This window comes from Ovis canadensis, chromosome 14 (genome assembly GCF_042477335.2).
Source record: "Ovis canadensis isolate MfBH-ARS-UI-01 breed Bighorn chromosome 14, ARS-UI_OviCan_v2, whole genome shotgun sequence".
Lineage (NCBI taxonomy): Eukaryota > Metazoa > Chordata > Mammalia > Artiodactyla > Bovidae > Ovis > Ovis canadensis.
In genome coordinates this window covers 39198751-39213167 of record NC_091258.1, presented here as the reverse complement: position 1 = coordinate 39213167, position 14417 = coordinate 39198751, and the positions used below count along the sequence as shown (strand labels likewise).

Below are 14417 nucleotides of genomic sequence, written 5' to 3'. Positions count from 1 at the left end.
CCCCTTGGCGGGATTGGGCTCTGCTCTCTGAGGGGGCGGGCTCAGGTGAGCGGAGGGATTCATCTCTGGCGGCGGGAGGCCCGCCGCCTCCATTTAAGGAGGGGAGTGCGGTGCTGGCGGCAGTTGCTGTGGTTTCCGTGTTGGGGTGGTTTGGTTTTCTTGGGAGCGTAGGTTCACGGACTTAGTGTCCCGCGTCCAAGTCCAGCTATCTGTGGCCGCTGATCTGGAGGTCAGGGGCTCAGCTTCCCTTATTTGGACCAGCCAGCCCCCTGTTTTGCCTTCTCCAATTGGTGCCCATATTTAGGTCGGCTTCGGCGAGGCTGAGGAGAAGGCCGCCGGCAAGATGTTCAAAAACACGTTCCAGAGCGGCTTCCTCTCCATCCTCTACAGCATCGGGAGCAAACCCCTGCAGATCTGGGACAAAAAGGTCAGGGACTGAGGGCGGCGGGGGCGCGAGGTCTCGGGGCAGGGTCTGGGGTGGCAGGTAATTGTGACGAGCTAGGGCCTGGGGGAGGCCAGGCGGTCTCTGCTGTGCCCTGACCCCAGCCTGGGGTGATTGAGGCGCGAGATGAGGGCATCGTGTAAGCAGAGGAGGTGCATGTGGGGTGGGCGTGGCTGGAGTTTAAGTGTCCTACGGCCGTGGTGTGGACCAGTGTCCCTCGCCGCAGACTTGACGGACAGGCGGTTTTTTAGCTTTGATTTCCCCACTTACATGGTGGGGTTGATAGTACACATCTAACAGCGTGAGAACCTTCAAGTCACATAAGGTTGCTTTGGGAAAGTGCAGATGAAAGAAACTGCTGTTCACTGATTTCACAAGTATTTACTGATATCCTGTGTTGTGCCAGGCGCGGTGCTGGGCACTGGACACAGAGCCATTGTCCCAGGCTCCCTTACAGAGGTACAGCCAGAACTCGGGTATGTTTGGTTTTCATTCATTTGCTCCCTTCCTGTCACTGATCCCAACGGAGCCGGAATTCAGTGGTCTTTGGCACCTGCTCCACACTCACTGTGACTTGGAGTCTGTGCTCTGCCTTCAGTGACTGATCTCCATCAGGAAAGTTGCAAAATGGTGATAAAGTGTTGTCTAGGTTAACGTGCTCAAAGCCAAGTACAAGCTTCATCGTCTTTATTCAGGCATCCACTGGGTGATGCTTCCACCGACTCGAGGATGGTGACCCTCTCCACATTCTAGAGATGTTGATTAGGGGGCATGTGTGCCTAGCAGTCTATGAGTTGGTTCTCACTTAACTACTGTGCTATTTGCTTTCTTATGCAAATTCTCAGTTTTCTGTACTCTTTTTTTTTAATATAAGTTAATATAAAGCACTCTTACCATGGAAGACAGGTGACTTAGTACTGCACTCCTCCGGGGAAAATGGAGAGAGGTGGTATGTTGAATGCTGTTTTTATAGAGAAGGATGTGGGGTCATCTAAATAAGCAGTTTACTGGCAATGAGGCCAAGAATCTTGGATTTCATCTCAGAACAAGTTCTTGTTTTCGTCTTCCCACATCCACAGATGAAGGTTTTTCGGCCACAGAGAGACTGAGAACACAAACAGCCTTCTTTCTGCCTGTTGCTGCTACGGAATTCTTCATTCTGAGAGCAGCTTTCTGGGTGGTGTATTCACAGTGTTATTTTTATAAGACAGTTGAAAGATCTGAATGTAACGAGTTTGGCCTTATGCATGTGTGAGAAATCTGACCTTTCACAGTGATTCTGTTCCCAAACTACATCTAATGCTGGGAGTTACTTTTTACACAAGAAAGCGGTTCCTTAATTGCTTTCCTACATTACTGAGTTTGTCAGTTCATGGTTTTGTTCACATTGGATTAAAAAACCTTGTAAACTCTGAAATTGCACCTCTACAAAGAGAGCTCAAAATGAGTGTTCCTGGGAACTTTGTAAGCATGATGGCTTCTCAGATGTTGTGGGGGTTGTTATTTAGTTGCTAAGTCGTGTCTGACTCTTTGCAACCCCATGGATTTTACAGGCAAGAATACTGGAGTGGCTTGTGATTTCCTTTTCCAGGGGATATTCCGGACCCAGGGATTGAACCCACGTCCCTTTCATTGGCAGGTGGATTCCTTACCGCTGAGCCACCTGGCTTGACTTAATTATGGACTGTCCAAAGTCTGGAGAGAGTGGATTGTGTGCCAGTTGAACTTGGGGTTGTAACAAAAGTGTCGGTAGTAGGCAAATGAAATAGAGAATGGGACTTGATGTAGGAGAAGAGGTTTTCAGAGCAGGTCAAAGAACTTAAGTCCAATTCCAGTGTTAGAGAGGCTTCAGCATTTCTATTAAGTGAAACGTCTATCAGAGTTGGCCCGTTTTAACCCTTCTGGGCTTGATCTTTTGTGGTGTGTTTTATTTTTCAAATGCAGTTTTTGACTAGGCAACATGTTTACATACAGAATATAAAAGCAGAGTAACCATAGTGCACTGTGTCCCTTAACAACGCCACTAGAGGTCAGATGGTACCTTAATGACATAAACGTGTGTGAAAATATTGTTAGATCAACTGGCAGGGCTATGTGGAGTAAATTAAGCAGACATTTTGGCAAAGAAAACCTTTAGAGGAATTGTCATTTTAAGGGAAATTCTTGTAATAGGGAGTTAAATGTTTCTACTCTTTTTATTTAGACTAGATTGAAAAAGTGTTTATCTGTGAATTTTTCCCCTTGGTACAAGGGAAGGAAAGGAAGGAAAAAAGGGAAAGTTTGGGGCCAGATCCATAGGCTTTGGTGTATATGTGTGCCTTTTCTCAGCTATATTATGAAGTCCTCAGACAGTGTTGGGAATCCAGTCCAGAAGGGGAAACGCTGGGAACTGATATACTTAATAAGGATTTATTGAGCAACAGCTAAGTGAGGCATTGTGTAGATTTGGAAAGATACGGTTAGAGAAGACATTTTTCCCACTCCCATGATTCTGAATAAGGCAGAGTTATAATGAAGGAAGGAAGGAATGATTGTCCACACTTACCTAGAAATGACCCTGCCCTCTGCCAGTAGGTGCATTTTGGCTATAAGCGCCTGTTTTTAGTTATTACATATTTTGATTTCACAAAACTTTACTATTCTCCTTCTTGAATTTATATAGAGAGAGTTTCTGTCATTTGTTTACAGCGAAGAACAGTCTTGGAAAAATTAGGTTTGGCTCTGTGTCTTGTGAATGTGAGGAGTGAATGCCATAGTCATAGTAATAGTGAATTTGCAAATTCATTTTGTGGTGTGGTTACATTTACAATATCTGCGTTTATCTGACGCACTGAAGTTAGCCCTTCCCCCATGTCATCCTTCAACTCTCAGCTTAAACATTATTTCAGTGGGAACTTAAGTGATGTCTCCTGTGTGCTCCTGTGGTGTTCCGTATCACACCGTATGGCAGTTGCCTATTTATTGTATGTCTTCCGCTAGACTACAGGTTCCGTAAGGGGAAGACTAGTATCTTACCTGGAAACCCCAGTGCTAGGTGTCGTCACACACCTTGAATTTGCGTCCTAGCTATGGCATCATGTCCTGTGCTGTGTAACCTTGAGCAAGTACTTCACTCAGCTCTCTCATCTTGTAATAATGCCGCCTGCTTCTCCTGGCTACAATGATTAAATGAAGAGGTATATAAATGCTTAGCAACAGCTAGGGCATACAGTATTAAATGAAGCAGGGAACCGAGGCATTTGCTCATGAGTAAAGGAATAGTTTATAACTGCGCCCAATATTCAGATGCCTAGAATAGGACATCCAGTAAATTCAGACTTCTGAAATTAGGGTAATTTAGTCATTGTGCCATGGCTTTCCCAGTCCAAAACCTTCACATGGCTCTCAGGACACATAGCCTGTGGGCTGGTACCTGCTTAACTAGTTCTCCAGGCTCACCTCCCCATCTAGCAGTGACTTCCTATTGAGCTGAAAGAAGTCTGTTCTCTCTCAGCTTCAGGCTTTTGCACTTGCTGGCCCCTCTGCTGGGACCCACTTCTTTTCCGCCTTTATTAGTCTTAGGTCACAGCTCAAAGGCATTTCCTCAGGTTAGGTTAATTTATATCCACTTCTATTTCCTTTTCATCAAACTTGAAATTAATTTCTCAAGATCTGTATTCCTGGCTGGATGGTAAGCTTCCTGATAGAGACCTTTGTAGTTTTTCAAACCAAGAGTTTAGGAGAAATTAGGGGCTTTCCCAGTGGCTCAGCAGTAAAGAACTCACCTGCAATGCAGGAGACGAAGGTTTGATCCCTGAGTTGGGAAGATCCCCTGGAGGAGGGCATGGCAGCCCACTCTAGTATTCTTGCTGGGAAAATCCCATTGACAGGGACAAAGGAGCCTGGGAGACTGCAGTCCCTGGGGTTACAAAGAGCCAGACACTACTGAAGTGACTGAGCACACACACACTGATGGCTTAGGAGGTAAAGAATCCACCTGCAGTGCAGGAGACACAGGTTCGATCCCTGGGTCGGGAAGATCACCTGGAGGAGCAAATGGCAGCCCACTCCAGTATTCTTGCCGGGAAAATCCCACGGACAAAGGAACCTGGTGGGCTACAATCCAAAAAGTCACAAAGAGTCAGACAGGACTGAGTGACTAAACACAAACACATACACGGGGATTTCTTAATAATCCCTTAACTTCTGGGATCAGCAAATACTACATTATTAAAGGGCTCTTTATGTTTAATGTAAACATTACTTCTGATTTGTAAAGAAAATACCGGGAGATTCCATTCCCACTTAGAGCGGTGTAAAACATATAACTTTCAGGCTTTCCTGGCAATATCCTTAAAGTCTGCTGCATGAGATTGATAATTCGTGCAAGCGTCTCTGTTTGTCTTTCATCTTGCCTTTTTCTCAGCTGCTGCTGACCCTCCACATTCCCAGAGTATTAGAACCCTAGTTTTGTGGTTGTTGCTGGAGGATATTAGACTCCCATTCAGTTCGTAATTTTAAAAATGAATGAAGGCTCTTTGCAGAAAAAAAAAAGTTCCCACACCCTAGTTTTTAATTAGCAAACCTTGTTAGTACATGTTAAATTAATGCAGTTTCCAGTAGTAGACTTAAGAGCATTTGGACATGAAAGTACTAGCACTCTTTTTTTTTTTTCCAGATTATCCCTGGGTCAGTCTGAGGATGTTCTTCATTATTCCAAATGATAGCTTTTACTGTAACTGGGCAAAGGCCTGGGTTTTACACTTGCCCTTCCACAGCATTGTTAGGAAGAGACTGGTTATGGTACACAGAATCATCTTTACTTTAAAAGGCTGCTTGTAAATGCAGAGTTGCCTGTCTGCTGTTTGGTTAGTCCCTGTTAAGTGCCACAAAGGGAGAGAAGCCTTTGACCCGCTGGCGCCTGCAAGGCCCAGGCCTTGAGACCGCTATGCCCAGCTCTCCCCACAGAGGTCTCCCTCTGCCTGTTTTCTGACCTAGAGCCCAGCCCCTAGCTCAGGGTGGAAACTTTCCCGCTGAAATGGACAGCTCTAAAGGCTTAATGTAAATTGGAACATGTGTCATTAAGACTAGGGTGCCAGATGGCCCGAGGGCTCAGCTGTCTGCCACGGTAAGTGGGTGGAGCCAGTGAAGAGGAAAGGGGAGTAGGGAGTGGACGCAGCGCCTGTTATCTCTAAAGCAGCATTGGACAGCCTCCTCCCCGTCCCAGCAGTATTTTCCCCGCCTCAGCTTGACCCTCCTCCATGGGGCTTACATTGGGAAAGAAAAAAAAATCAGTGTTCTTTATTAGTTGCCCCAGCAACCATGGAAAGCCTGGGAGAGTGATTGCAAAAAAGGGCTTGAAGGCTCCCTTTTGCTGTCTGCAGAGGCTGAGACCCATTCTGATTGCTAATTTGCTAGTAGCCTGGGGTTCTGAAGCTTCTAAAGTACTTCCAGCTCATGGGTGGGGGTGGGAGAGGGGGTGGGAGGGGAGGTGTTCATGAAATTAAAAAATGTAAGATTGGCTTTATTTATTATTATTATTATTATTTTGGAGGAATGAAACACTCATAAGTCACACTGCAGGAACATGTCATGAAATAAAAAGAATTAGCAAGTCAGAGGGCTTTCCCGGTGGCTCAGTGGTAAAGAATCCACTGGCAATGCAGGAGATGCAGGTTGGATCCCTGGGTCAGGAAGATCCCCTGGAGGAGGTAATGGCAACCCACTCCAGTGTTCTTGCCTGGAGAATCCCATGGACAGAGGAGCCTCGTGGGCTGTGGGTCCATGGGGTCGCACAGAGTCGGACATGGCTGAAGCAACTGAGCACACACAGCAATTCAGAAACAAAAGACACTCTAATTTAGATGAAGGAAGTAAAATAAAACCTACTTTCACCACAAGCAATAAATGCCACCTCATTCGTTTTATCTTCATTTCACAGAGAGGCCTGCCTGGTGGCCTCTGAACTGGAAGGAGGTAAGGAAAGGAAGTTGATGCTTTCTGAGGCCATGTGTCTTATTATCCATGTTTGTCAGAAGCTGTACTGAGGAGGGGGTTGCTTCCTGGAAGACCTTGACAAGCTAAGGCAGTGACAGGCAGATTGCCAGGGAGGTTGGGAGGCCTTGCCCCAAACTGACGACCTCTCTTTCTCCTTTGATCCTAGTTTGAGAGCCTAGAAAAAGGTTTTGGGAGGTTTCCTACTCTTAACTGCTCATATCTGGTTAATTGCACCCATCCCCACTCCACTCTTTTCTTCCAGTGAATTTGTATCTATAGTGCTTAAAACTTAATGAAGAAGAAAAATCATAATTCACTAAGAAATTAACTCAGTTTGATTTTAAAGCTCTGGCACCTTGTGATATGACCGTACCTGTGCTTTTCTTTGAGGATTGAACTTTGCTCTTGGGCATAGCTCTATTTAGACTCTTCTCACCACTGGGCAGGTTAAAACTCTAGAGAGACTGGTGGGTATTCCTTCAAAAAAACTACCTTTTTCTCCTCTGGGTTTTTGAGTTTTTATGGGCTGCATTAATTAATTTTGTAAGAATTAAGTTTGTGAGTGTGGATGTTGATGTGAAAGAAATTCCCCTTAAGAAGCTCTGGCAGTCCAGAGTTAATTTGCCTCTGGGCCAGAAGTCTGTAAGAATACACAAAGTCTGTTTTGGCTTTTAGTCTCTTGGCTTCTGCTTGCAGTATAAGGCATTGTTTTCTTCTGTAAAGACCTCAGTGGTCACTGAGTGGTTACTGGAGTGAAGTCCTATGCTGTAAACTTTGAGATGGGCAGAAGGCAAGTTTCCTAACATTTCCTCCCTGTGTAATCTGGCTGAGTTTTCTGGAGCCGAGGGAGGCTTCCTGTCCACTGTGATCTGAGAGACCATCCAGGATGTAAGATCTGAGGTCACGCTGCTTTTTTTTTTTTCTTCTTCTTTTAATTTGGCTGTGCCAGGTCTTGTTTGCAACACCAGGGACCTTTCATTGTGGCATGCGAACTCTTGGTTGGGAGTTCATATGTGAGATCTAGTTCCCTGATAGGGGATTGAACCCAGGCGGCCTACATTGGGAGTTCTGACTCCTAACCACTGGACCACAGAGAAGTCCAGGAGGTCACATGTTTAAACAGTGTTGGATAAATTGCAACATGTTGCCTTTTAGCAATAGTAGTTTCTGGACCCTAATTGCTTAATTCTTTGTTTTTAACCACCTGTTTGGTTTGTTGCATTCTGTACCTTTTTAAGAAAGAATGAAGTTATTCTTCAGAGAATAATTAGTGGTGTGTTATAAAATTAGTGGGGCACTGTCAGCTCTTATCAATGTGACTACATCATATTATATGGAAAAATTTCTGGATGAATTCCTCCTTTACCAAGAGTCAGCCTGATTTTCCACAGCAGCTGTGGACTAGCAAATAGAGGAGGAATATTGCCACTTTGGGAGCATTTATATGGGGAACGAGGTGGGCAGTGTTGGCATGTGCTACACAGATCCAAGTCTTTGTGCTCTTAATCTCCTCTGGAAAGAGGCCCGGAATTCAAAGCAGGAGGGCATTGGATGTTGCCAGCTTTGTTTGAGAAGCACTTCAATGTGGTGTCTGTGACTTGAGAATCCAGAAATGCTGCCTTGGCAGAGACCCGGGGCCCATGCACCCAGCATTCCGTTTCTGACAATGGGTCCCGAAGGATGATTTGTGGGAAGGCATTCTTGATGCTGGCAACTGCACCGTCTTTGCGATATACCCTGGGATCTCTGGCCTCCCATAATAGTCCATGGTGGATATGTCATCCAGGAATTTTTTGAAAACCCTCCTTGAATCTCTTCAGATGTGCCAACTCTTAGCATGACAAATTCCAGAAGTCAGCAAATATTTGAATGCTTAGTTTATGCCTAGCAGAGTACTAAGCATTGTAGAACATACAGTGTTTCATATTCTTTCCTTACCGTTGAGCTTATACTTTTTGGAGGCAACAAGACTCAGTAACATCTTGCAGAAAAAGATGGGCAGTAATACCCGATGTCACCTGGGGAATACCAAGCACACCACAAGTTCACACAAACTGAGCTCACAGAGACTGAGGTCTCAAGACAGAATGCCGTGTTACCAATAGTCCATGTTGAACAGTGTAACTGTCAGTCAGTGTGGTGTTCTCTCCCTTACGCTAGTCTAATGGCGAGCCACGTGATAAGCCATTGACTGTGAGCGCAGGCAGCCATTTCCCCTCTGCCCATTAAGAGACCATGTGCTTACCTTTCTGGGCATGCAGTTCTAGCCCTGCTTGATCTTTTTCATGTGTTAGTTAATACATTCAGCCCAAAGAGGCCAGACCCATCTCAGAAGTGCCTTCGTGTGTCTCTGTTTTGTCCATATAAAGTGCTTGAATGTAATACTTGAAGATAATTGTGCTTTCCTAAATAATTTTTGAGAGGAGGAGTCCAACCGATAATTGATTCCTCTCCATCATGTACCCCTACATATGCCGCCAACCATGCAAAACAACATAGGGTAAAGTGCTAAATTACGTAGTCTGGGCTGCATGAGCCACAGAAACAAATCAGAAGAGAGGTCAGTGTAGGCTAAAAATGCTAAAGAAGGCCTCTGCGTGTGGCTCAGATGGGACTTGAGTTCATACTTGAAAAAGTAGAAACTTAGGGAAAAGCAGATAGGGAAGCGTGAAGTCAGCGTAAACCTCGGGGGATAATATGTTCTCTTTTGGGTGCCACCCTCCCTGTCAGTGACACTCAGCATTTGACCTTTCTGGCCAAAGAACCATCTGTGTGAGGCAGAATCGGGCAGTGGAAAGCCTGGCTGTTGCTCCTGCCTTCCTTACTTAGGGCTTGCCATCTGCACTCCCTGCCTCTCAGTGTCCACATCTGTCAAGTGGAAACAACACCAGTGACCTTGTGATTTTTTTTTTCTCATTTATTTGTTTGTTTACTCTCTTGGCTGCTCTGGGTCCTCACTGCTGCTTTCGAGCTTTCTGTGGCTGCAGCAAGTGGGAGCTAGTCTTCCTGGCGTGGATGGGCTTCCCACTGTGGTGGCTTCTCTTGTTGTGGAGCACAGGCTCTAGGCGCGTGGACTTCGGTAGTTGCAGCACGTGGGCTCAGCTGTTGCAGCTTCTGGGCTGTAGAGCCACAGGCTCATGGTTGCAGCTCATGGGCTTAGCTGCTCCACATCACGTGGAATCTTCCCAGACCACGGATCAAACCTGTGTCCCCTGTATTGGCAGGCAGAGTCATATACCAGGGAAGTCTGACCTTGTGACTTTTATTGTTGGTCTTGTTAGGACTGAGATTGCTGTTAATGTTAGGAATGTTCCTAGTGCTTAGCAGATACTTGGTAAACATTACCTATATTGAAATTGAATTGATGTCTTTGGGAAGAAATTGGTCCTGATTTATAGATGGCCCGGTTATCTGCAGTTCCTGTGGTGGTTGATTGGGCCCTGTCTAGAGGTAATTGCATGGCTTATTTACATAGAAGCTTCAACATATCATGTCACAAACTTCTGTGTTAATGCCTTTTGGGCTACTGTAGTTTTCTTTAAATAGTTGCATTCAGCCTTCGAAATCTTAACAAAATTTTTGCCAAATATTTCAGTACTCACCAGTTTAATTTTCTCCCTTGTAGGTACGGAATGGCCACATCAAAAGAATCACCGATAATGACATCCAGTCCCTGGTGCTAGAGATTGAAGGAACAAATGTCAGGTAGGTTGCCAATCTGTTCTCCCAGAGACGTTGTGTGCCCAGAGGCAGCACATCACAGAGGCTGATAGCAGAGACTGCAGAGCGAGACTGCCCAGTGTGAATCCCGCTCTGCTGCTTAGGGCTCACCCTGGCTGGGCAAGTTACTTTATCCCTCAGGCTTCAGTTTCCTCATCTGTAAAATAGGAATAAGAACAATACATCTTCCTTAGAGAATTATTGTGAAGGTTAAATAAGTGAATATATATGAAACCTGCTTAGCACATAGTAAGGGCTGTGTACGTCTTAGTTAATATTTAACCCCAGTGTGTTTGAGGGGAGGTGAGGGTGTTACAGGAATCACCCAGTGGGTGGTCAGTGTAGTTTTCAGTGTTACAGTGGTCTTAGTTTTGGTTTTCTATCACTTAATAGTTTCTTAGAACAGAATTAGATCTTTTCTCACTGGAAGAACTTCATCCGATCTGCTGGCCTGGCTTCTGCTTTTCAGATACTTTCTAGTTGATGTCTAGTGCTGTGTTAAACTTTTGGTTCAGAGTCTGGCACTTTTTTTAGAAGCATTAGCTCGAGGGTTGAGGGATCTTTGGATCTTTTAGATCTGCCTTCCAGCTTACCTTCTTGGGCTGAGTGTTACTGCTGTGTATATCACAAAGGAAGAGACTGGTGGTGTGTTTATTGGCGTTTCCTCTTTCTACAGCACCACGTATATCACATGTCCTGCAGACCCAAAGAAAACGCTGGGAATTAAACTTCCCTTCCTTGTCATGATCATCAAAAACCTGAAGAAGTATTTTACCTTTGAAGTACAGGTAAGCATTTGCGTGTGAATCTGTACACTCTCAGCTGTACCAGAGAGGTGGCTGGTCAATTTACGGGAAAAAAGTGACCGTAGGAAAGTCTCTTTATCCTTTTGAATGTACTCCTTTCTGCCTCTGCTGTACACTTGATTCTGCCGTTATTATTATGACATAATTTCAGTATTAGTAATCCGAGTTTCATGCCAAGTTTTACAAGAAGCAGTAAAGCATCCAGAAAATCTAATCAATAGCTCTAAGATTTCAAAGCTTGAGGATTGGAAGAATATCTATCTGGGAAGTTACTATTTAATATCAGGCTGACTATTGTTGGTCTCTATTCTAGCATTTTTAATTTTTCAAAGGGAAGAATGTTTATGGAATCATGCTATGGCCTGAGGGCCTGATGCGTGTGTCGTATGTCATAAGCAGCTGATGTTGTCCTGGCAACAGACAAGATAAACTCACTGTTTCCGGGCCCTCTGCATGCAGGGTGACCCATGTGGGTCTGTTTATTCTCCCTTGGGTCTCAGCCTTGGGAAACCAGGCTGTGGGAGTTTCAGGTCCTGGTCTTACCAAGGTTGTTTGCTCCAAGATGGAATTACTGTGATTCTTCCTCTCCATATTTTGTAGGTACTAGATGATAAGAATGTGCGTCGGCGGTTTCGTGCAAGCAACTACCAGAGCACCACCCGGGTCAAGCCCTTCATCTGTACCATGCCCATGCGGCTGGACGACGGCTGGAACCAGATTCAGTTCAACCTGTCAGACTTCACTCGGCGGGCCTATGGCACAAATTACATTGAGACCCTCAGGGTGCAGGTGCTGGCTCCTTTTCCAGAGGGAGCCCCAGATGGGAGAGGGGGCTGTGCTCTGTTTGCTCCTGGCTTGTGGCAGAACTCTGTGGCTTTCTGGCTAGAGTTTCCAAGTCACCGTCCAGGGGGCTTTCTCCTCAGAGGCTCAGGACCTGTTCAGGCATCTGCTCAGTAATAGTAGGGAGTGTGGGGGTGATATAGACACTAAGTTGTGTCCAGCTCTTGCAACCCTATGGACTGTAGCCCACCAAGCTGCTCTGTCCACGGGATTCTCCAGGCAAGAGTACTAGAATGGGTTGTCATGCCCTCCTTCAGGGGATTTTACTGACCAGAGATCCAACCCACATTGCCTGCATTGCAGGCAAATTCTTTACCGCTGAGCCACCAGGGAAGCGTCATGGTGGAGAATACAACAAGCAACATCTCCCTCTTGTCAGAATCTCCGCCTAAGCCAAGCTGAGGAGATGCCAAAGAGATGACGCTAGTGACAGCGCCATGCAGGGTGAGGGGCTAGAGGAGAGTTAGGAAAAAAAGGAAGACAGTGATAATTTGCCTCTTACTTTAAGACACTTATTTTAAGTCTTGCATCCACAGATCCATGCAAACTGTCGCATCCGACGGGTTTACTTCTCAGACAGACTCTACTCAGAAGACGAACTGCCAGCAGAGTTCAAACTGTATCTCCCAGTTCAGAACAAGGCAAAGGTGAGCCGGCTTTCCTGAGAGGAAGGCCAGATAGTGAGTTGGAGAAGCTGTGTCCCCGGAAAGGGCTCTGTTCCACAAGGTCAGGTGCAGAGCCTTTCTCTGTTGACATAGAGTATGGAGGGCCTCTGCATCAGATCTTAGGTCTGCCACCAGCAGGGAGTCAGGAATAATCCCATGAGCTGCTGCCTCACCGCCATGAAGTGACCCTGCCCCTCTTGGGGGCATCCTGCTCCTTCCTGCTCCCAGGCCTTCCCTGCAGAATATCTTCCATCTGAACCTCTTCATCAGCCCCAATTATTATCAGCCGGCCCCTCCCCTCTGGCACGATGACGGGTGCTTCTGGGCCTGCCCACTGCTGACCGCCCCATGGGCCAGCATCCCCTTGAGTGTCCCTCGGGGTAGGGGGTCACTGCCATTGACCATCTATTTTCTAATAACTTAAACTGATGCATTTGTTCTTTTTTTTTTCTTTTCCCTTCAGCAATAACTGGAATGCAGCTCAAGGGATAGACCCTGGATATGACTCTTAGTTTAAAAAGGAAACTATCTGGAGGACAATGCAAAAAAACAGATATTTATATTAGTTCACTGTGCTGTGGTTCTTTTACCTACCGCCTGGCATCCCTTGTCGTGGACGCCAGTGACTATGCCATGCATTGTAAGTACAGTGGGGGATAAGCCGTCCTTTGATATGTGAATGCTGGAGTGTATCTCGCTGCCTGCCTTGATGTGTGGGGAGGTGGATTTACCACGAACTTACAGAATTAAAGATGGTCCCGTAAGGCAGTTTCAGACCAATATTTCTTCCTACGGTTTGTTCTTTCTTTTATATGTTATCTAAATATATGTATATGCTGTGTAGCGCTCATAATCTGGAAATGAATAAAATGTTATATTCTTGGTTTGTAAGTTTGTCCTTGGTTTGTGTGTGTGTGTGTGTGTGTGTTTTTTTCCATTGGTGACATTTCTCTTTCTTTATGGTATGAAAATAGAACTCTTTGCAAAGAACATCCCGTACATTCATGCGGTGAAGTAGCTTGCAGTAAGCACTGAAAGAACAGGACATCTATAGATTCTGATTTGGAACAACTCCCAAGATAAACTAAATGGGAAGAAACATGAATAACATATCACTTAGAATCATCTTATTCTTGGGGGGCAGGTCTCAAGTGGAGCTTTAGACAAAATGGCATATATTCCAGATCGCTCTTAAACCCTTTGGGAAGGTGTCACGGTGAAGCCTCACTTGCCCTTGGGTGACCATCAGCACGTCTGCTGTTCCTCAGCATTGGAAAGGATCACCGCCTCCTTGTTTGAGCTCCAGATGAAGTAATTGCCTTGAGTTTAGGAACTTAGAGGAAAAGTTCAAACACTGGACTCACTTGAAAGAACTGAAATCTTAACACCACTCTCCCAGCTCCCAGTTACTCTAGGGCATGTGCTTGGGGCTAGTGAAATGACCCTGCCACAGATAGTTAAGTTTACAAAAGTTGGCCACTTAACACTACCGTATGTAATATTTCTGGAGGGAAAATAATTCGGGGGCGGAGAAGAGCCTGTGTAACTACACCTGCAAGATCTCATAGGAGGCATGAGAACTGTGCAGTGACACTGCTGGAGAGAATGGTGCTCTCGCTTATATACTTTTTTGTGTGTTCAATACTATAAAACATTTTCTTTGAGGTAGTATTTAGTAATAAAATTTCAAAGTCAAAAAACAACAAAAGGCCACCCTGGATATCGTGCTCTCACCGACCTTCCCCCGGATTTGGCTTCATCCCTCAGGATAAGACTGGAATTGTGGGCATTTTTACTTTGATTAGAAGTAAAAAAAAAAAAACTCAGGGCTGAATTGGTCACTACCATGGCTGCCTCCTGAGAAGTTAAGTGTCAAGGAGCCCTGCTGTCCCACATCTTTATCCTCCAGTGTGCACTCTGGGTAAGCGTGGCTGAGACTCAGGATGTGGAGGGCTGCAGGCGAGGGTG

The 14417-nt window shown here is 45.5% G+C and overlaps 1 protein-coding gene across 2 annotated transcripts; it reads left to right on the top strand.

Annotated features, from left to right (window-relative positions):
* The first annotated feature begins 9 nt into the window (after nucleotides 1-9).
* On the top strand, nucleotides 10-13340 carry CFAP20 (cilia and flagella associated protein 20). 2 transcript variants are annotated; one of them, XM_069552911.1, is made up of 6 exons: nucleotides 10-427; nucleotides 10044-10123; nucleotides 10815-10926; nucleotides 11545-11733; nucleotides 12321-12431; nucleotides 12913-13340. In XM_069552911.1, exons 1-6 carry the CDS (start codon nucleotides 344-346, stop codon nucleotides 12916-12918), a joined length of 582 nt encoding a protein of 193 aa, XP_069409012.1. In that variant the 5' UTR covers nucleotides 10-343; the 3' UTR covers nucleotides 12919-13340. The 2 variants fall into 2 exon arrangements, with proteins under 2 accessions (XP_069409012.1, XP_069409011.1); XM_069552910.1 differs by lacking the exon at nucleotides 12913-13340 and having other exon boundaries at nucleotides 48-427; nucleotides 12321-12464.
* The last annotated feature ends 1077 nt before the right edge of the window (nucleotides 13341-14417 follow it).

Coding starts and splice junctions, on each gene's coding strand:
- CFAP20 (XM_069552910.1), top strand. CDS start 344: ATGTTCAAAAACACGTTCCAGAGCGGCTTCCTCTCCATCCTCTACAGC. Junction 428..10,043: donor TGCAGATCTGGGACAAAAAG/GTCAGGGACTGA, acceptor TCTCCCTTGTAG/GTACGGAATGGCCACATCAA. Junction 10,124..10,814: donor ATTGAAGGAACAAATGTCAG/GTAGGTTGCCAA, acceptor CTCTTTCTACAG/CACCACGTATATCACATGTC.